Source organism: Propithecus coquereli, unplaced genomic scaffold (assembly GCF_000956105.1).
Source record: "Propithecus coquereli isolate 6110/MARCELLA unplaced genomic scaffold, Pcoq_1.0 Scaffold239, whole genome shotgun sequence".
In the NCBI taxonomy this organism is placed as follows: Eukaryota; Metazoa; Chordata; class Mammalia; order Primates; family Indriidae; genus Propithecus; species Propithecus coquereli.
The window spans coordinates 3,297,637-3,320,089 of record NW_012147941.1 but is presented as its reverse complement, the minus strand read 5'-3'; the positions used below and the strand labels follow the sequence as shown (position 1 = coordinate 3,320,089).

At 54.5% G+C, this 22,453-nt stretch overlaps 1 protein-coding gene across 1 annotated transcript in view; it reads left to right on the top strand.

Annotated features, from left to right (window-relative positions):
• The window catches only part of MAN1C1 (mannosidase, alpha, class 1C, member 1), a 33,350-nt gene that overhangs the window by 6,528 nt on the left and 4,369 nt on the right, over positions 1–22,453 (top strand). Inside the window, exons 3-7 of the mRNA XM_012646005.1 lie at positions 759–853; positions 6,424–6,541; positions 10,200–10,293; positions 15,336–15,451; positions 20,965–21,184. Of these exons, the coding sequence (XP_012501459.1) occupies positions 759–853; positions 6,424–6,541; positions 10,200–10,293; positions 15,336–15,451; positions 20,965–21,184 (643 nt within the window). The remainder of the gene's footprint in view (positions 1–758; positions 854–6,423; positions 6,542–10,199; positions 10,294–15,335; positions 15,452–20,964; positions 21,185–22,453) is intronic.

The window sequence follows — 22,453 nt, the reverse complement described above, 5'->3', positions numbered from 1 at the left end:
TGTGAGGCCTGAGACCCCTTTGTGGCTCCCTGGCTGTGCTGTGGGTGGGTTGGGCTAAGCCGTTCACCCTCTCCCCTCATCCCCATCTGTGAAATGGGAACAGTGGTGGAATCAGCGTGTCAGAGAAGGAAAGGCCCTGCCTCTGCCCCTACAACCGGGAAGGGAAACTTGCCCGGGGGTGGGGTTCTGGGTCCTGGGGGTCTTGGCCCCCTGAGCAGTGATCTTTACACTCTGCACAGACGGCACCACCTGCTTCCCACGTCCTCCACCTGTGACGTCCTGGGCTGCAGTGTGGGCAGGCACTGCCCATCGGGGACCAGCCGTCTTAGCCAGGTCTTCACCTGGACTTAGAAGTGACTTCCTCCCCTCTGCCCTGCCTGCTTCTCCCTGCATCTTCCCAGTGGTCACGTGATCACAATTCTATTTGTCAAGCCTTCGTCAGAGTTCTGACACTGTGGTAAATGCTTCACAGCGATTACCTCATGTTCATCCCCACCCCCAGTTCTCTGAGGAGGGCAATAGTATCCTCATGCTGGGGACGAAGGAACTGAGATTCAGGGGAAGTGCTCACCGACGGCCAGGGAGGCAGTGGTCAGAGGGGCAGGTGCCCAGCCAGGCTGGCTCCGCAAAGCCCACGCGCTGCTGCCCCCTGCTCTGGCCACAGCCCTGGCGGGTTGATCCTGCCAGCAGCAGCTTTTTGGTGTGACCTTGCCCCACCTAGTCTGGCTTCACGATGCCCTTTGACCCTTCCTTTACAGGTGTTCCGAATAAAGGCCATCAAGCTTGGAGAGAAACTCCTACCGGCCTTCAACACCCCCACAGGAATCCCAAAGGGCGTTGTGAGCTTCAAAAGGTAGGGGCCTCTCGCCCCCAGCGTGGGGCTCGGCTGCATCTTGTCAGGGTGGGGCCTGGTGAGGATGCTCCGGGGGCAGCTGGCAGACAAGCAGGAATGGGGCCCTTGCGATCGCCTTTGTCAAACCCATTCTCTTACAGATGTGGAAACTGAGGCACAGGGTGAGGACAATACCTGCCCTGGGAGTGACATCGAGTCAGTGGCACAGTGAAAACCAGCCTTAGCGGAGGACTGTCCTGGGCAGGTGTTTGTCACCAAACCTGGCTCTGGGGTTTGGGCTTGATCTTCCCACAGTGGGAGGAGGCAGTTTTTCCTCTGTGAACATCCCACGGCACTGCCTGACTCAGAGCCCTGCAGGTTGGCCCCAACCACCCCCCCCAGGTAGGGTTCAGGAGCCCGCAGGCACATCATATCCTCCCCCAAGGAGGAGATCCCCGGACCTGCTAGGTGGTCTTAGGACCCTGCTCTCCTACACAGGAACCTTGCTCTCAAGGAGCCCTAGCCGCTGTCCCTGTGCTGTGTGGGGCAGACCCCGGGAGACTTCGTAGAAGGCACGTGGCCCTCCAACAACCCCAACCTGTACCCATCACACTGGACTTCCCATCCCATCCTGAACTGATTTCTCATCTCGGCTCTCAGGCCCACCAGAGCTTCCCCTGGGAAGGGCAGGCAGGGCCCTGGGCTCTGGTTAGAGGCTCCATAGCTCTGTCTCTGTCCTGGGGAGGCAGCACCATGTATGTCGGCCTCAGTGGCTCCACCACCCTTCTCTGGTCTTGCAAAGAGAGGACTTGGCATGTTCAGCATCTTTGTCCTTAGTGATCGGGAGGCATTCCCAGCATGCGATCTCACTGAAATCTCACCACAGGCCAGGTAGGGACCCTCAGGGGCCGATGGAATCCCATTCCCAATGTGAAGATTGACTCCGCAGAGCCGGACATTGGATCTCTGCTCAGATTCCTTCTCCACAAACACTGATCCTGGAGAGACAGCCACTGCTGTGAAGCCGAGACACAAACTCACTGCCCTTCTGGCTCCCTCTCCCCGGGTCTGGGATAGGACCTCGTCAGGGGCATCCCTCCCTCTTCCGTGCCCCAGCCCTGGCTATCTGCCTCGCCCGTGTCCCTCAGAGCACAGACCTGATCTGACACAGATCCTGACATTTCTGATTAAGGAAGCGTGTTTGCTTTTAGGCCGCTTGCGAGGTGCTGGTGCTGTGTGCTCATGTATATGTATGCGTATTTCCTGGCTGCATCTCCCTTTCATTTTCTGGGTAAAAGTCTGTTGCTAAAAATGCCTCCCTGTTCCACCAGGGAGAGTGACGGGGCTGTATATGGCCTGCGTGGCGCTAAGTTTGCTCTTTGGAACAGGCCTCCTGGTGGGAGCCAGACCACTGGTGCTGGCCCTGTGGACATCCCTGACAGGAGGATGAGAACTTAGTCCGCACAGGAGGGGTAGGTGACCAGGCCCTGCCCCAGCACTTCCAGGTGGGAGGACCCTGAGGCAAGGTGGTGCCCACACTGGAGAGAGCTGCTCCTCCTCCCTGGTGTCTGCACAGGCAAAGGCAGGGCCAGCATGACCTGGGACCTATAGGGACCACTGGACCATCTGAGAGAGTGACAGTGGCCAGTCCAAGGACCTCTGCAGCTGAACCAATCCCTCTCCCTGGTGCCCTGTCACACACAGCCTCACACACACACAAACACTCTACTGCCACCTTTACAAATCATAAAGGCCCAAATACACAAGCTGGCCTCTGTCACAGACGCTCTCAAATCTGCACACAGACATACGCATTCACACACAAATAATGTTTACACACATGTGCTCCTGCCACACACAAATATACACATCTTCACAGTTGCTAACATCTGTTAAATACCATGTATCAAGCATGATGTGAGCACGTGACATGGATTCTCTTTCCAACCTCACAGCAATCACAGGGACCCCATTTTACCACCCGAGGCTGGCCACCTGTAATCTTAGCACTTTGGGAGGCCAAGGCAGGAGGATTGCTTGAGGCCAGGAGTTTGAGGCCAGCCTGGGCAACATAGCAAGACCCCATCTGTACCAAAAAAAAATTAGCAGGAGGTAGAGGGAGGAGGATCGCTCAAGGACAGGATTTTTTTTTTTTTTTTTTTGAGACAGAGTCTCACTGTGTTGCCTGAGCTAGAGTGCCGTGGTGTCATCCTAGCTCACAGCAACCTCAAACTCCTGGGCTCAAGCAATCCTCCTGCCTCAGCCTCCCGAGTAGCTGGGACTACAGGCATGCGCCACCATGCCTGGCTAATTTTTTCTATTTATTTTTAGTTGTCTGATTAATTTCTTTCTATTTTTAGTAGAGACAGGGTCTCGCTCTTGCTCAGGCTGGTCTTGAACTCCTGAGCTCAAACAATCCGCCCGCCTCGGCCTCCCAGAGTGCTAGGATTACAGGCATGAGCCACCGCGCCTGGCCAAGGCCAGGATTTTGAGGTTACAGTGCACTGCGATCACACCACTGCACTCCAGCCTGGGTGACAAAGCAACACCTTGTCTCAAAAAAATTAATTTTTATAAAAAGGAAACTGAGGTTCAGAGAGGTGATATAACTTACCTGAGGTCACAAAACAACAAATGAAGTTAGAATCCAGGTCTCTCTGGCTCCAAAGTTAAAGATGACAACACACACAGGTGTGCACACGTGTAGAAGCTACAGCTGGGGGCTTGGGGGGTGCCACTGTGGAGCAGCCCCTCCTGCCAGAGGAGAGGACACAGGCTGCAGGCCCACTTGCACTTACAAGGCTGGAGGGAGGGCAGAGCTTTCCATTGGCCCGGTGGCTCACAGGGCTGATCAGGGGACCTCCTGGTCTCTAGGATGCTGCCCAGAGCAGATGCATTTGGGGCACAAAGTACCTAGGATTTGGATTTGGATTCAGCTCTACTTACTGTGTGACCTTGGAAAAGTGTCTCCCCCTCTCCGATTGTAAGTATCCTCACCTATGAAATAAAGATCATGGTATCTACCTCTGAAGTTGGATGTGAAAGTAAAATAGATACAAGAACTGCCTGGTACATATTAGGAACTTAGTAACAACACATAATTTACGTGTGCACAATTACATAATGATAAAAACTCAGTACTTACCTGCACGATTTATACCTCACAATAACTCTACAAAGCATGGGTGCTGTCATTTAGGGATGCAGAAACTGAGGTCTAGGGCGGTTAACCGATTTGCCTGGGGTCACCTAGCTGGGCCCTGGGGAGCCAGCATCTGAGGCAGGCAGGAGAGAGGCAAGGTGTCCAGACACATGCCTGCCTCTGCTGGGGCGCCCGCACTCCAGGAAGCCCACCTGGGAGGGCCAGCATGTGGGGCAGAGAGAGGAAGGAGAGCATGTGGGGAAATGAGAACAAAGACAGCTGGGGGGCCTCGTGGCTTTTTTTTTTTTAAACCTTGAACTTCCCTGAGAGGGCAGGAAGAATCAATTATTCAGGAAACCCTCTGTGGGTACGGAGGCCCTCACTGAGATCATAAGCAGGAGAGAGACCTCTTGCCTGGCCTGGCAGAGAGAGGGAGGGGGCAGCTCCCTCTTTCCCTCTGGACGACTGCGAACATCTTAGGGTGGGAGGCCCAGCAGACCCCTCCACCACCTCCCTCTGTGAGCCTCAATTTCCTCCTTTGCATATTGGTATTAATGATGCTTTACCTTGTGGGCTTTAAATGAAGTAGTGATGCAAACAGCTTGCAACAGTGCCTGGCATGCTGTGGTGGCTCAATGAACGGAAGCTGTTGTGTTTAGTATCATCCAGGAGCCACGTCTCCCCTCCCGTGCAGCCCATCCCTCCCATACCTTCCCCCTGCCCCACATCGGGGAAATACCCAGGAGATGGGATGGCAGAGGTGGCTGTGTCTACATTTGCTGAGATCATCTGACCCCAGAGAAGATCTCAAAACCCAGGTCCTCCACCCACTTCCAGAACCCAGGAGACTGGGAAGCATCCCTACTTCCCAGGAAACCACATCCCATCCCAAGAATGGAGTTTAGAGAGAAGAGCAGCGTGAGGGGAGCCCCAGCCTCACCCCCAAAAAAGTGGTGCCCCTCAAGGGGCAAACAGTGACCTCCATACCCCACACCTGTCTTCCTAAGTCCTGCCCCTGGACAGGGGGACAGACAGGGGCCAGTTCTTGGGGAGCCAGAGCTGTCCCCAGCAAGGAAGCCCCTCGGCCTGCCCTATCCTAACTGTACCTTGGAGCCCCTATGGATGGGAAGAGGTCACTCCACCCAGCTGTGTCCCCACCCCGTCCTGCACAACCTTCCTGCAAAGACCCTGTCCCCCTCTTGTTGTCCCAGATATCCCACAGGAAAGACAGTCACGATACACATGAGGAAACGGAGGCACAGGGAAGAGAAGCAGCTTGCCCAAGGCCACCCCCATTCTGTACCCTCCTTTTCTCTTGACCCCCACAAAAGCCCAGGAAGGAGGAGGCATTGGCCCAGGAGATGGGCGATATTGTCCTTACCCTGGTTTATAATGCAGAAACTAAGCTACACAGGATTAAATGGTTTGCCCTGGGTCTCCCGCTGACAACTTGAACCTGCCCCTTCGGGCTCCAGATCCCAGGGAGATTGTAAGTGAGAGCTCCTTGTTTCTTACCACATGATCAAAAGAGAGGCAGGCCACCCAGGTCCAGGGTTTGAGCCCACTTTGGGTCCCAGCTGCTGCACGTGCTGTGTGATCTTGGCAGGGGACGTCACTGTCCCGAGCCCGGTTTTCCTCATCCGTAAAGGGGGCAGACATGAGAATTAACTGAGATCCTGCTCTGTACTCTTCCTCTCCAAAAACACCCAGAACCTGAAGTGGTTATCTGAGAGCCTTCTCTGGTGGGTGGGGTTGCAGGGCCATGTTGGAAATACCTACTTTGACTGTCTCTGGGGTATTTACAGGAAGTGCCTGGCTAACAGGTGAGGAAACCTTTTCTCCAAGAGCTACTGCTTCTCTCAGTCCCAACCCCAGGCTTCCCAGCATCTGGCAGCTCAGGTGTGTGGTCATACAGAGCTGCCTGCCCGTCATGTGTCAGTTCTGTGAAATTCCAGGCTGGAGCCATCGTGTGTCCCTGGGGAGCACCAACAGCGTGGGGAGAGGGAAAGGGCTAGGTGGGATCCCTACTTTTCATCTGCCCTGTTCAGACACAAGCCACTGCACTATTTGTCCTCCATGTGCAGAGCCTTCAGCTGGAGGACGGCACAGGGTGTTCCATAGGGTCTTCATGGCCCCTGACAGCATAACTGAAGCCACCTGTACATTTAACATAACTCTGTGCCAGGTTTAGAGCCCCCAGGTCTTATAGGGGCTGCTTGATGATGGAAACAAAGAATATTACAACCCAGGCCTGGGTTCAGCTGCCCTTTAGCAAGCCACATCACTGACTACAGTGTCCTTATCAGGAAATGGGGCCAGGGAGGATGGACAGAGGTTGTGTAGCAACAGCTCCTAGTACAGTGCCTGGCACACAGCAGGTGCCCCCCCCCCCCACTGAGCAGCCACTGTTACTCTCAGCTGACAGCCACGGCTGCTTCTGTCTTTTCAGTGGGAGCTGGGGCTGGGCCACAGCAGGCAGCAGCAGCATCCTGGCAGAGTTTGGATCCCTGCACTTGGAATTCTTACACCTCACCGAGCTCTCTGGCAATCAGGTCTTCGCTGAAAAGGCAAGTCTCCCCCCGGCCTCCGCTCCCTCCCAAAACAGCTCCCTGCTCTTCTCCCCACAGAGAGTGAGGGATGAGCTTCTGGGCATTTTCAGAGGTAAGTGGGGCCTCCCCTCAGATCAGTAAGAGAGCAAGTGAGGGGCCCAGGAGCCCCAAGCCACAGCTAACATAGCAAATAGCAAATTGTGGAAGACCTAACTGTGCCCCAGTGACAGGTGACAGGGAAGGTAAGCGCAAGGAATCGCTAGGATTCTACAGAGGGCAGGGGAGAGACAAAACTCCGCCAGGGAGAAGGTTCTCGCTGCTACACGTCAGCTCAGTGGCAACCACCCACGTGTGAAATCTGGAGAAAGTGCAGCTGAAATCTAGGCACCACCTTGCATTGGCAGGAATTGGCCACCCGATGCAAAAGTCCCCTTTCCAGGGACATTTAACTTTTCCACGTACGATCTGCCTGCCTTCTCCTTGCACGTGCCTGTCTCGCTCATGCTGTCAGCAGGCTGGCAAAGCAATGCCACTCCACAGCAGGTGCCCACAACTGTTCCTTCCTGTTGTTCCCAGGCTGTCCAAGGCCACCTGGGGTGCTGAGAGGCCCTGTCCAGTCCTGTCCAGCTGCCAGTACCTGTCCCTGCTGGGAAGCCCCCCAGGAGGGGCCGTTCCTCAGTGCCACAGCCCTGGGCAGTCCCCACTGTCTGGAAGTGTCTATGTAGGTCTGACCCTAAACCTCAAGAAGGGAAGTGCACACATACCGCCCTTGGGTGGCGCTAGGCTGTGGCAGCCGTGGTCCCTCTCTGAGGACTGCCTGGGGAGACGGATGCCCTGCCCTCCAGAGCCCTCCAAGGAGAACCTTTTGGAGGCCTCCCACTCCCAAAGCCTTGTCTTCCCCCCGGGAATGCCAGCCTCTTAGGCCGGCAGGGGAGCCAAGAGATGGCAGATTCACACCTCTGCCCCCCGGCTCCCAGTCTCGTGTTGCCAGCTAGCCGCAAAGCATCCCCTGGCACGGCTGTGAGGAGAGATTTCTGGGCTTCACCCCAGGCCTTGGCATTTGCATTTTTAATGTAAACTTATGCTTTTTGACTCCAGGATTGGGACCACTACTTACTCAGTGTAGGAATCCACCGCGTGTCCTCGAGAAGCTCAAGAAGAGTTTCTCAGACGTCTTGATCACTCCCTCTGCCACGGAGCTCACTTAAACAGCCCATCCCACTGACAACTCTTCCTACAAAATGTTTTCCTTATGTTTAGAGGGACTCTGGCTGCCTGGGACTCCCGACCTTGAAAGCTCTTGGCATGAGTTTAATCCCACTTCCCAGTAGCTCTCATGGACTGATCCTTCTCCCACCTCCACGCCCCTCCCCCGGCCTCCCTGCTTCCTTCTGTTGCTCTCAGAATGGAGTGGGACAAGGAGCTCACCCTGGTCCCTGGCTAGTCTGGAATAATAGATGCCACTGCCTGAGCGCCTGCTGTGTGCTGAGCACATGAGAGCAGCTCTGATCCTCCCAGCAGCCCCGTGAGATAGGTCTTCCTGGCGTCCCCATTTTACAGAGGTGGAAACTAAGACTCAGAGAGGTGGAATAACTCTCTCTGGGTCATCTCGCTGGTCAGTGTTAGAGCCGGGATTCAAGCCCAGGACTTTCCGGCACCAGAATAACCAGACCAGATTATTACTGCAGGCTGCAGGCTTTTGCTCTCGAGTACATCCGTCTGTCTCTGTCTCTCTCTACATTTACATACTCTGGTTATTTTCATCCCCCAATCATGCCTCCCGCAGAGGCAATTATTGGCAGTCAACAAATTGGCCCAAATGCTAGAAGCGCCTGCACCCTCCGGGGGAGCTAATTTAGCCTGCTTTACTGCTCACCACCAAGACAGTTGAGAATAACTCAGGTACAAGCATATTCCTGTCCCCCATGATGGACTCTGTTAACATAAATGAATATGAAACCTTATGTGGCAAAGCCAAGTGCTGTCCCCTGGAAAGAAAGGTCTGACAGCTGACAGGCTGCTCTCGCAGCTCCTGGCCTTGTAGACGGATAACTCTATTATCATGCTATAGTGTGGTCCCCAAGGAGATTTTTCTTAGGGGGATAGAGCCAGGGAGTAGACGCCTATGGATAAAGCCCCCCTGAATTCCACTTCTCACCCTTCATAACCCCAAAGGTTGCAAACCCAGCCTTTTTTTTGCTCCACTGGGGACAGCCTCTGCTGTGTGGTCACCGCCCTGATCTGCGTTGGACCTGGGGCCTGCGTAGGGCAGGGAGTATGTGTGGTCCGTGGGGTCAGATAGACCTGCTCACGACCTAGCTCTGCTATGCAAGAACCAGGTGGCCATTGGCGGGTCACCAGACCTCTCTGGGATTCGGAGTTCTCGTCAAACTGAGATAATAATACCTCATAGGCTGTTTTGAGGGTTGAAGATAGTGCATATAACAGGTCTGGCTCAAAGGAACTGAGAAACGTTAACAGCTGTTGTTGTTGTTGCTATTAGGATTATTATTAAAACCCTGAGATCCTATTAGAGCATGGGGGGTATTCAGGAGCCTAGGCCTCTCTTCTGAAATGATTCCAAGGGGTCAGATAAAATAACACATTATTAAGTTGAGCCATTTGAAATAGCCAATATTTGACCTTTTTTTTTAATTACCTTACATATTTATCATTTTTTTTTTTGCGGTGAGAACACTTAAAGTTATTAACGCTTAGCGCTAAGCAATTTTCAAGAATACGGCACATTGTTATTAACCATAGTGAGCATGTTGTGCCATAAATCTCTTGAACTTATTCCTCCTGTCTAACTGAAATTTTGTAGCCGTGGATCAATCAACATCTCCCCAGCTCCCCACCGACACTGGTAATCACTATTCCACTCTCTGCCTCCACGAGCGTGACTTTGTTGCATTGCACAGACTAGTGCAGTGTGGAACCTAGTGGAGATCTCGCAGCGCTTGTCCTTCTGGGCGCTTAACGTACCGTCCTCCAGGGTCATACATATTGTTGCAAATGACAGGATTTCCTTCCTTTTTAAGGTTGAATTGTATTCCATTGTGTATGTATACCCCATTTGCTTTCTTCATTCGTCCACTGTTGGACGCTTAGGTTAATTCCATATCTTGGCTATTTGAATAATGCTGCAGAGAACGTGGAGTGCAGCTGTGTCTCTTTGACATCCTGTTTTCCTTTCCTTTGGATTTATACCCAGTAGTGGGATTGCTGGATTTGACCATTTCGACCTATTACAAAGGCAGTTTTACCTAGCACTTACAAATGAGCTACTGTCAGTTATATGAACCCCCTAAAAAAGGACTCCCCAGAAAGGATCCCCCAAAGCAGCATGTAGTAAGTATCGAGGCTGGGGTCAGAAGGTCAGGCAGGCAGTGGGCCTGGGGCAAGGCTGGCCTGGCGGCAGGCAGAGCGGGGTGTCGGTGGACATGGGGAGTCAGGCCCCACCATGGCCAGGCCCGGCCACGCCCTCCACATGCCACAAGGGCAAGGCCATCTCACCACCTCCGTTGGAGCCTGCTGTTCCCTGCGCAGCTCCCCCTTCCTGCCTCGTGGTAAAGCTTCCTCTGTGCATCTGAACCAGCCGCCTCCTGTCCTCAGTGGGCTGAGAGTTGGCTTCTTCAGGAAAGTGAAGGCGCATCTGTTGTCCATCTCTTGGCAGGTCAGAAACATCCGCAAGGTCCTCAGGAAGATCGATAAGCCCTTCGGCCTCTACCCCAACTTCCTCAGCCCAGTGAGCGGGAACTGGGTGCAACGTGAGTATAGAGACGCCGCTGGCCCTTGCTCAGCTGGTTCCTGCCCAGGTGTCCCGGCCCCATGCTAAGCGCCTGGGCCGAGTGAGGAGCGATGTATTTCTCAGAGCCACATAGCCAGCAACCACCCGCCTCCCCAGGCCTCCCGGGGATTTGCCCACTATTATCTGCCACAGTTGCCGTTCATCAAGGCCCTGCCCTGGGCACCATCCGGCCTGACTTCTCAGACTCCTGTCAGTGCCACAGCCTTCTGTCTGTTATGGGGCCGCGGAAGCTCCTTCATTATCCCCCGGACTCGCAGGAATGTCCCTGGTAGAGTCATCCACTCTGGGAGTGGCTCCAAGAGAGGCCACACATCCTTTCCCAGCCCCTCTGATCTGGCTCCCCGTCTAACTTTAATTTTAAAAACTTTTAAAGCAAGGCCTAACTATACAGCAATATAGAAATTCTAGAGCTGTGTAGAAATTCACCCTTGTATCTTAAACCTACAAGAATCAGTCCCAGGATTTTCGGTTGTTCTGTTCAGACACTTGATTCTCAGCCAGGCAGTTGTCCCTCACCGTGGAACAGCATTCACAGCCCCCAGCCCCACCCACTGAAAAGGTAGGGCCTGGGGGGACAAGCAGGTGTGAGGGTGCTGCTGGGTCCCCCAGGCCCCTGGGATGTGTCCCCTGCTGAGAAACCCAGCTCTGGCAAGCAGAGGCAGGCCGAGGCTCCAGCTCTGTCCTCCTGACTGAGGTCCTTGTCTTGTGGTCACAGTCAGCAGGAATTGGCAGCGGCAGGTTCTCTGGCTCTGCCTCTAGGGCCTTCCCAAGACCTGCCGAGAGCCCACCTCCACAGCCTCTGCCCTCACAAGGACCCCCTCCCCTCCTGTTCCCTGGTCTCCAACCCCAGCGAGGGCTCAGGGGCACAGTAGATGGGAGTCTGATTCCGGCGTGGCTTAGGGGAATTCACTTTATCTCTTTGAGCCCTCCTGGTTTCCTGTCCTGCAGGATGGGAGAAGAGAGTGAAATACGTTCTTTGTGTGCCACAGAGAGGTGTAGGAACAATAGTCAAAAGCTGCAGGAAACAGATTTCATCTTCCAAAAATGATCTGGGTTGTCCCAAAGGAGAATGATACCAGCAAGACCCGGAGGGCCAGTCAGTGGCAGGGGCCCTGTGGCGAAGCTGCCAGGCCCTTCCTTCCAACCCGAGCTCCTGCCATCTGCAGGTTCAGGAGGCCCAGAAAATCCCACCCAGGAATTTTCTCCAGGGATGACCTCACCCCACGTGGCCTCCTGCAAAAACCACTTGCAGAAATGCAAAATATTTTTAACCAAAACACACTGCCAAGTCCAAAAGGGCGGGGCGAGAATGAAGGCTCGAATTACGGATTATGGCCACGGGAAGAGACAGTTCGATAACTGTTACTGCTTTTAATTGCAAGGCCTGGCTGGGCAAGGAGATAAACTACTCTCTTGGCCTGAGCTGCTCCAGGACAATGCAGCAAAACCCATAAAAAGAGATGAAAGGGGTGTTGGCTTCCCAGCTAAATAGTTGTGTTGGCAAAAGACAGGGGCGCCCCGCTGGGAAGCGTGGTTTTCTTCTCAGCCTGTGCCAGGGGCTGCAGGTCTGGGCAAAGTCGGCCACATATGGGAAATTGTTTTATATTAATAAAATATGAGTCCGCAGCTCGCCAAAGAGCAGAGGGGAGGTCACAACGCCCTGCTCATCTGGACACCTGCCTTCCCCCTCCCCTAGCTTTGGCGCCCAGGGTCATCTCACGTTTCCTGTGGTTTTTCTTGGGTTTTTGGGTGCGTGTGTATTTTTTTAACACACCACCTTGCATAAGCTTAAGCTCACTCATGTTATTTTCTCTCCTTGAATCCTCAGAACAAGCCCCTAGGCAAGGACTATTAGGCCCATTTGCAACAGCAGAAATTGCAGCTTAGAGAGCACAGGAGGAATTAGGGCTGCAGCCCAGTTATCCAGGCCTCTGCCCTGCCCGCCTCCCATTCCTCCTTGAAACAGAGCTTCCAGGTAACAGAGGAGACCCAAGACCCCCCTGCCGCTAAGACTTCACACCCAGGAAAAATCCGCCGGCTCCAGGTGGCACCAAACACAGATGGAGACAATCCTAAGACCAACCCACTTAGAGCTCAGAGAGCTGCTGAGGAGGGCTCACCAGCCCCTCTGCGTGCCCCTGAGAAACTTGCCCTCCTTGTCCACTGCCCCAATCCCATGCTTTCTTCGGTGGGAGGGAGGTTGCAAGTTGAGATCTCCCTAGTGGGTGTAGGGGTGAGCTCCAGCCTGCGGCTTCCCTGGCATCGTGCCAGCGACTCCCAGGCTTGTGGCTCAGCCCCCCGCTGCCAGGTATGATGAGAATGCAACACAGTTGGGCCCAGCAGAGCCCGTCTCTGCTCGGGGCCCACACACTGGCTGCTGCTCCCTCGTCATGCATCTTATGGCTCCAGAGACTGAGGCCCAGGGTGGGCAGTGGCTTGTCCTGAGCTACTGCAGGTCCACATCTTCTAATTCCCACTCCTGTCCCTCTCCCAGCGTACCGCACACACGTGTCTAAACCACACATGCGTGCTCTAGGGCGGTGGGACCTCCACATGAGAGTTGTCCACCTGAGTCCCCCTGAGAGCTATTCACACATACCCAAGAGGCAGTTGTATCTCAAACACCATGGAACCCCGATGACCTGGCCGCCCCCTCCTGCATGCTGCTGCCAGAGGTAACCCTGGGCCTTGTCTCACACACACTCCATAATCACATAAGGAAATCCAAACTCCTTGGCTTGGCATTCAAGGCCCTTCCCAGTGTGGCTCAGACCTACCTTTCATTCATTCGCCAGTGTTCCCTGGACATCCCTGTGTGCCTTACAGGTACTGGGCACAGAGAGTGAATCATACGCGGTCCCTCCCCACAAAAAGCCCACAGCACCGTCTAGTGGGGGAGGCAGACCCACGCACAGATACTCGTAACACTAAGCCTCGGAGCATCTGATGCCAAGGCGTGCGCCACCGTGGCAGGGAGAGCTGCCACCGAGTGCTTCGGGTGTGGCATGTGCCTTATCTCGCTCACTCCTCGTGGCTGCCCCCCATGGAGGGACCATGAGCAGGGCTGTGAGAACGCTGAGGAGGGCCTGTAACCTGGACCTAGGGGCAAGGAGGGCCTCTCTGAGGAGGGGCACCTGAGCCAAGGCCTGGTGGGTGAGGAAGCATTAGCCACGCATGGTGGAAGGGCATATCAGGCCCAGGTTGGCACAAGCCGAAGCACAGAGGTGAGAGGTTAGGCAGGGAAGGCTGGCAGCTAGGGGTGTTTGCGTGGCAGAGACAAAGGTGCGAAGGGCAGGGCAGGAGATGAGTCTGGATGTGACAGTGCCTTGCCTGTGACAGGGCCCCCTTCTGTGGCAGCAGAGAGGAGAAGGGCTCTAAGCAGAGCCCAGCCCAGTTTGACTTCCAGCCTCCCCCCGACCCCCTGCACAGACCTGCTCCAGCCTGGGACCCGCCATCTACGTGCCAGGCCTGGCCCAGCCCCTGTGTGCTGGCACCTGGGAACGACGGAGAGCAGGGCCACAGTCCTGGTTCTCCCCTCCTCACCAGAGCACAGTCCAGCCTGCACAGCCCCTCCCAGGTGCTCCCGAAGCTCGTGCTTTATCTTGTCTGTTCCAGTTTTTGCAGGTGTGTGTTCCATGCCGGAACCCTTGCTGGCCAAGGGCTTATTTGTGGATCACGGCTGGAGGGGGCCAGAGGGCTGGCTCACTGTGTGACTGGCCTGCTCTCAGCCCCCTTTCCTGGTTCCCATGTCTGTCTTGGTTCTATCTTTTGGTCTCTGTGCCCGCACACTCGTCTGTCTTTCTCCGTGCCTCCTTGTTTGCACTTTCTGGTTGACCGTGTACAGCTGCAGGAAGCTGGGGCTTTACCATTCACCCGCTTGGTGAGCTTGGGCAAGCTGTTAAGGCTCACTCTCAGTTTTCCTATCTGGGAAATGGGGTTGATCAAGTGCTTACCTTACACCGTGCTCAGGAAGATGAGTTATAAATAATACAGCAAAGCTCCTAGCCCACAAGAGACACTCAGTACGTGGTAATTGTTGATGCATCTTCTGTCTTTCTCCCTCCCCTGCCCACGTGCTTTCTACCCCCTCCTTCTCCAGAGGAGTTGAAAACACACTGCCCATCCCCCCACCATACCTGCAGTTCACCCAACTTCCCTTCCCCTCTCTGTCTCTCTGCTTAAGTGAATCAGGACACAGACGGTTTGCTCTTTGTTAAATCTATTAAATGCCTTTATGTTTCCCTGTTGTTAATTTTCAAAGCACGTGAGTGAAGTGTTTTCCACATCTTGGTTCTGTGGTTAAGTGTTCCTCGGGCAACCCGTCTTTCTCCCGGGACAGCCCTGGGTGGAGAGACCTGCTCGTCCAGCCAAAGCCTGAAAGGCCCTGCTCCTTGGGTGATTCTGGGCAGCGTGGCTGGACCACCGTCCACCAGGCAGATGCCACCACGGCAGAGAGAGGTCTTCAAACTCAATTCTTCCCTGCCCCACTCCTTTGAACTCCATTATCCCAATTTGCTAAATTTAAACTCAGTTCTTCCAGAGTGGCTCTTTACTTGAGGATCTGGCTGAGTAAATTAAAGCTCTTGTTCCTCCTGTCCATGGCCTTTTATGAAGCTGCCCAGCATTAATTACCATGTTTGTGAGTGGGTAATAAAAACCTCTGAACTCCCTACCACCAGATTATCTTTTTAAGGAAATGCAACTCATTTACAGATAATAACCAGAGGCCCTGGCATCCTCAGGCTGCTACAGCGCGATGATTTATGGCACCCACCGGATGGGCCCGTGCACTTTTGCACAGGACAGCCACTCTCAAGGCGGCCCTGGTCTCTCCCAGTTGTAGGCTGAGTCTTCCTCTCAGCCCCCATTGGGGCTTGGTGGCTGCTGGTCAGATGCCCACACACAGCACCATGGCCACCCAGGACGCTGTGCCAGCCACCCCACGCCATCAGCCCCGCCGGCGGCAGATGGAGATTACATTCTTTCCTCTTTCCCTCACAGACCACGTCTCGGTTGGAGGACTCGGGGACAGTTTTTATGAATATTTGATCAAATCCTGGTTGATGTCGGCCAAGACAGATATGGAGGCTAAAAATATGTACTACGAAGCCTTGGAGGTAAGAGGCGCACTTGATTCTTCGTGGGCCATTGGCCATTAGCCACCGGCTCTCTCGCAGGCCCCAAGTGCTGGGGGCAGCAGGGGCCAGATGGGCGGAGGCTGGCTCATGCCTCCCCCTGGTGAGCCAGTGAGAAGAATGACATGACAGTCCCCTCCCAGCTGGATGATTCACACCCCATCTCATGACTTCTGAATGCTCTGAAGTTGGGACAGTGTCAGTGCCCGTGTTTTACAGATTTGAAACCCAAGCTCAGGGAGGTTAAGTCATTTGTTCAAGGTCTCATAGGAAGTGACAGTCAATTCAGAAACCATGACTCAAAATCCACCACCCCCATGGTGTCTATGTCTCAGTTAATATATCAGAGCCCAGAAGGCAGCCAGATTTGTGGGCTGGGCCCCCCAGGGGAAGCTGCCAAAGTGAGACCCTCAGCTGTCTTCCTGCCAAGCCAGAGATGATGACCTAATGAGCATGTCCAAGCTGGGAGAGGCCGCCTTCAGTGGGGCATCCAGTTCTGCTCCTTCTCTTTCTGTGGTGGGAAACCAAGGCCCAGAAAGGGGAAGGCATTTGCCCAAGGCCACACAGCACAGAACTGGCAAAAACGGCATCACTGCTGGTCTGTCCCTGGAATATGGAATGAACAAGGGATGGCAGACTGAGAGTCCCTCCGAACAGGGAGAAACTAGGACAGCAGGGGAGTCAGACCGAGCTGTCGAGAAGGGGGTTAGGGAATCCCATAGCCCATCAACAGACACCTCGGAGCCCAACTAGTGAAAAGGCACTGGGCAGGCTCTGGGCCTCAGTTTCCCCATAAAGTAAGTTGAGCCAGTTGGATCTACTCTGCCACCACCTTGGTCCAAACCACCTCCTTATTTCCTCTAACCTGGCTTCCCCTCTGCCCTGCCCTGTAAGTCAGTTCTCCGAGAGGCAGCCAGAAGAACTGGAAACGCTTGTCCTTCTCCTCACTGGCTTCCCTCAGCACCTGGAATAGACCCGACTCCTCCTTTACCCGCCAGGTCCCTCCTGATCTGGGCCCTGTGAGCACCCCGACTTCGTCCCCAGCCCCTTCCCTCTACACTCTCAGCTGCTCTGAGCAGCAGCCTTCCTGCCCTTCTTCAGACACACCAGGCCTACTCCGACCAGGGCCTTTGCGCTCGATGTCCCCTCTACCTGGAATATCATCCACGTGCCTGGGCCCACGTACTGGTCTTCGCTCCCCTAAAATGCCCAGCCTCCATGTCACACACCCAGGCGCATCCTCCTCGTCACCTTTATCAGCATCTGAAACCGTCATGTGCACAGATCTGTTTACTCGTCCCTTATCTGTCTTCCCCAAATAGAATAAGAGTCATCCAGGATCAGGGGTCTTGTCTGTTTGTTCACCCCGTGTGCCCCACTCCTAAAACAGTGCCTAACATAATAGGCGTGCAGTAACTATTTTGTAAACGAGTGAATGAATGCCCGGTTGGTGAAAGGATGGGTGGGCGGATGGGTAGCTAGGTGGCCGGGGGATGGGGGATGGGTGTGAGCAGTTGGGTGGGTGGATAGTTGATCTCTACCCTCTGATCACACGAATCTGGCCAGGAATGGTAGTGCTTGAAAGACACACGTTGAAATGGGCCTCTAGAGCCACGGACCCTTTAAACTGTGGGCTCGGCGTTGAGTTTTCCCTGCCTAGCTCCCAGGGACGAGACCGCAGTCATGGAGCAGCTCCTGGGACTCCGGTCCCAGCTCAGTCTGAGTCTCAGCCCTGTCCCCTGCCTGCTGTCAGCTTCAGCAGAGCTCAGACCAGAGCCCCGGAGGATTAGCGTTCAGCTGGCGGCCAGGGTGTGCTGTGAGAGAGGCCCTTGGTGCCTTTCCTCGCAGAGTAAACATGAAGTTAATGAGCGGCCTGGTTCCCTGCCCTCAGGGCACACTGTAGTTGAGGCTTCAAGGGAAGAAATGGCCATGAATTATTTAAGGAAACTGGGAACACTTGATTGAACAGGAGAGAACTTTGAATAGGAGAGGCTTTGCTCCCCGCATTTGATCTCCCTAGCAAAGAGCCTGGAGCAGTTCTGACCCTGGGTAAAGGCTGGGCCTCTGGCAAGTTTGGGGCTTTGAAGAATGTTCTGGTGGTTCTCAACCTTGTTGGCTTGTTAAAATCACCTAGGGAGTTGTAAAATCCTGATGTCCAGGCTGTACCCCTGACTAATTATATCACAGCCTCAGGGCCCCCTGCCCGGGTGACAGCATCTTAAAGATTCTCACTCTGCCTGCACCTTAGGGTCACCCAGGAGCCTTAGAAATCCCATGCTGGAGCCACCCCACCATCCCACCCCTGCCCCAGCTCCCACGGCGATTGTGATGGGCAGTGGGGATTGGAAACCACCAGGTTAGACCAATGTCCAGCTGGGGTGGGCGTGGGAGGTTCACACAGCCCTGAGTGCCACAGAAGGAAGGGCAACAAGATGAAGAACAGGAGCACTTTGGTCACTTTGGCTCCTCCAGGCACACACCCTAAGTGCCTCGTCTTATTCAGCACCTATTTTACAGATGATGAGACTGAGGCCCAGAAAGGCCCAAGATCACACAGCAACAACTATCAGAGCCAGGACAGAAACACAGCTCTGACTGACTCTAAATCCAGTGCTCCTGCCTCCACTTAGCAGCGGCCAGATCGTAGGAGAGCCCGGCTGGCCTGAAATCCCTCCCGGGATGGGGTTCCTGCAGGAGGCATGGAGCCAGAGTCTTTGAATATTTTCTCCTTTAATCCTCATAGCCATTCCAGAAATTATTACTCCCATTTTACAGATAAGCATTACTCCCATAATACAGATTTTTTGAATCTTCAAAAAAGTGAAGTAACTTGCCCAAAGTCACCCAACTCTTAAATTGCAGAGCTGAGATTTGAACCAGCTCTGTGACTCCCCACTCAGCTCCCTACACTGCTCTTTTATTAAAAGGATTTATTCTGTAAAATTTGGATTCAGTCAAAAGGCTGCACTTAAGGATCTAAAAGGCCACATATGGCCTAAAGGCTGCAGGTTCCCCACCCCTGAAACCTTTTGCCAGTTGGTCCCCAGCCTGTGCTATCTTGTATTTTACTCAGAGTTTTAGAAAGCCTCGTTTTTCATCCTTGCCTCTGCTTGTCTCAGTTGTATCCTCACAGAGGCACTGGTTTAGAATCTCCTCTCTGCTACAGTTGCTTAGCTTGAGGCTAACCCCAGATGGAAATGACCTATGGGAGGCATTCTGGAAGGTGCAGGTTTCCAGCCCCAGTGCGAGGCATCCTGGGATCTCCCTCAGATGTCTGTGTTCTCTCCAAAATGTTGACAACTGGTAACTGTGAACCAGGCTTCTGGGCCCTGACACCCCTACCCTGCGCCACATGCTTAGAGATACAAGCAGCTGCCGGGGACCAGCTCTGCCCAGGAGCCAGGCCAGGCCCGGAGCAGACTGCGGCCTGGCAGCCGGGCGGCCCTGCAGGCCTCAGCACTCCCCCCACCTTGGCACAGGTGCTCTGGCATGGTCCGTTGTCAGTGCCTCCCCATCTGCCACTCAGCGAGGGTCCTGCGCCAGCCCACCAGCCCTGGGCCCCGACAGGGGAGGGAAAAGGAAGACACAGACCAAGGAGCAAATGTTGTCTGAGCACCTTACACGTGGCAGGCACTTGATGGAGCCTGCTGCTGGTGGCTCCTGCCGTCACACGGCTCCCAGAGTCCACAGACATTTAACAGAAACATACGCCAAGTACAAATGTCACTCTGTAGAGAGGCGAGGGGACAACAGAGTGACGGGGCCGCAGTGCTGGTTTAAGTTGTGGTGTTCTGGAGGAGGCCTAGTGGCCGAACAGGAGTTAGCAAAGTCGGGCTGGAACACGCAGGGTACAGCTGCTTCGGGAAGGAGGGACAGAACTGGCAAAGCCCCGGGGCCAGAAGAAAATGCAGCCTTCACGAAAGTCACCTTCACAGAGAGACTCCTCTGACCTCGCTCTGCAAAGTGGGGCACCCTCCAGTTTTTTTATCTCACCCCCTCAATTTGTCTCATTCAAAATGCTGATCACAAACCGCACCTTGTGTGTGTGGTTTTGCTGGGAAGTCTCTGCCCTCCTGGGTGAGCTCCCTGAGGCATGGCCATGTCCCCTCTACAGAACAGCTGTGTCCCCAGTGCCCAGCACAATGCTGGCATCCAGGGAATATTCTCAGGGTTGGAGGTACTAGTGTGGCTGGGGTGGGGTGTGAGCAGGGAGGGGCAGGGGACAGACCAGAGAGGAATTAGAGGAGCCAGCATATATTGGGGACTGTGGGTTGGGAAATATGCCAAGCTCTGCAGGCATACTTCATTTAATTCTCACAACCTTGTGGAGTAGTTAATGCTCTTATCCCCACTTTACACACAAGGAAACTGAGGCACAGAGAGAACATGTAACCTGCCCAGTGTCACACAGCTTGGCACTGGTGGAGATGGGATTTGAACCCAAGGAGTCTGTGCCCAGGGGCCATGTCCGCAGCATCAGGTCAAACCTCAGGGTCTAGATCATGGAGTCTTGCAGGTCTTGCTGGACTTTCGCCTGAGGGCACTTGGAAACCACTGAAGGTTCTAAGCAGGCAGGTCATGTGATCCGATTCGTTATTTACCGAATGCAGAGACCCCCTGGAGGGGTGAGGGTGGAGGCAGAGGCGAGGGCCCCAGAGGCTGCCGGCCATGGTCCAGGACTCACCGGCCCATCCAGGCTGGCCTTGCAGCTGTGTGAGCAGCTTCCTCCATCACCTTGGTCTCCAGGGCTCCTGGGGCCCCAATGGCCTGACCCCCGCACACCCTGATATCCCAGAGTCTTTACGAACAGCATCACCCTTCTCGCCAAAAGGAGCAGCTGTGGGGTAGTGGAGGTCCTGGTTGGTGTGGCTGGGGGGCCTGGGACAAACCATTCCACCCGTTTGTCTGTGTGGGGCAGCAGGCCAGGTGCCTGGCTTGCTGTGGACGTTAAATGAGGAAACGTATGATACGGTTCCTGTAAAGAGCAGCTCTTACTTTTCTGCAAGTCCTTTTTGAAAATCTGGTAGCAATAGACAGACCCTCTTCCCAGAAAGATGCACATTCACAAAAGTGTTGGGTACAACTTTAAGGGTGTTCTGAACCCCCGAAACCCATCCACAGGCCAACTGGGCTTCAGGTTAAGACCTCCTAACAGAGGATCTAATGGAGGATGATAATTATCTTAAAATTTATTTTAATGTTTTTTAAAATGTAGAAGATTTTAAAGCCCATGTGAGAACCTCACCCTGGGGAGCTGCCCTTCGTCCGAGCCTCCCAGCAGGCACCAGACTCGGCTCAGCTAGTGGCCGGGCCTCCCGTGGCCCGTCGGGCACCTCCGCCAACAGAGATCAACGGGCCTCCTTTGCCTGGGATGGAGGGCTCAGCAGAGCTGCGCTTACTGCTGTCTCCAAAATGTTCATTTTCCATCCTCTCCCCTCCCTTCTCTGTGCCCTCCCGCGCCCCTTCCTCCTGCCCAATTCCCACCTTGCTCCCAGGCAATAGAGACCTACTTGCTGAATGTCTCTCCCGGGGGGCTGACCTACATTGCTGAGTGGCGAGGGGGGATTCTGGACCACAAGATGGGGCACCTGGCCTGTTTCTCCGGGGGCATGATCGCCCTCGGCGCTGAGGATGCCAAGGAAGAAAAGAGGGCCCACTACCGCGAGCTCGCAGCCCAGATCACCAAGACGTGCCACGAGTCATACGCCCGCTCAGGTAACCCTGCAAGGGAAAGGGGCAGCAGGAGAGACTGAGGCTAGACACCAGGAAGAACTGGAAAGACCAGCAGAGTGGCAGTGAGTGAAGGGAGCACGTAGTCTTAGGGAAGTTTCCCCTTGGAAAGCATGTAGGATTTGAATGAGGGATGTGCTCTCCAGGCCCTGAGATTGTACCCTAAATTGAAGGGGAGATAGTAAGATGCATCAAGCATTTTGTGTGTGCCAGGTGCTATCCAGCCCTTGACTCACATCATCACTGAACCTCACAGCACAGATGAGGAAACTGAGGCTCAGAGATAACTCAGCCAAGGTCCCATGACAGGGGCACAGAGCAAAGGGTCATCGAGCCCCTGGGGCAGAGATGTTGGCCCCCTGAGCCTAGTACATCCCCCCCCACCATAGGGTATCTCTCCACCTCCTGGAACCACCTGCTCAGTCACCCTCTTGGACCCAAGACCACTGGGAAGCTTGAGAGCTTCTTGGCCAACCCGCTCAGGGCTCACCACAGAATTGTCAGATGCTAGAGTCAGAGGTCTCGTTAGAGAGCACCAGCCCAACTCCTTGATTTACACACAGAAACCGAGTCGGCCCAGAGAGGGGAAGTGACATAGCCAAAGTCACGCTGCGCACGAGTAGCTGAGTCTGGGCTGGAGCCCAGGCCTTCTGATGCCCAGTTCCTCCCGACATACTGTCTCTCTCAGCAGTGCCCTTCGGGAAGGTCCCCGGCCCTCCATGGCCCCCCGAGATGCCCACTGCTCTGAGTTGTAACCCCAGCCTTGGTTGGAGGAGAAGACCCAAGGTTTGCAGTAAATATCCCTGGCTCAAGTGCCGCTCTGCCACCACCACCTGGGTGGCCTCTGTTTTCCTCTCTGTTCCATGGGAATAACAAGGCAGGGGTCCCAGAGTGAGGCCGAGGGTCTGTGAGAACACTCGGGCAGCCGCCTCCAGCCAGCAGCGCGGCAGGCGAACGTTGGCAGCCACGGCCATGTGTCTGTGCCTGCTCCGGTTGAAGCTGGTTCTCCTGGAGCTGTTTCCAGGAAGTCAGAGAATTGCAATGGGTCTTTAAAACTGGTCTTCCATTCTCTTCAAAGAGCTCTCTCTGCCAGGACCATAAACAAATAAGAAATCTCAGGAATAATAAAAAGCTCGCTATTCGTCTAGGACAATCAGCCCAGGCCATAAAATACAGCCGCTTAATAGAGCGTATTGTTGCCGCCAGCCCGGCTCATCCTGAGGACGGCTGCGGCGGCCGCTCCTGCCCTCACCC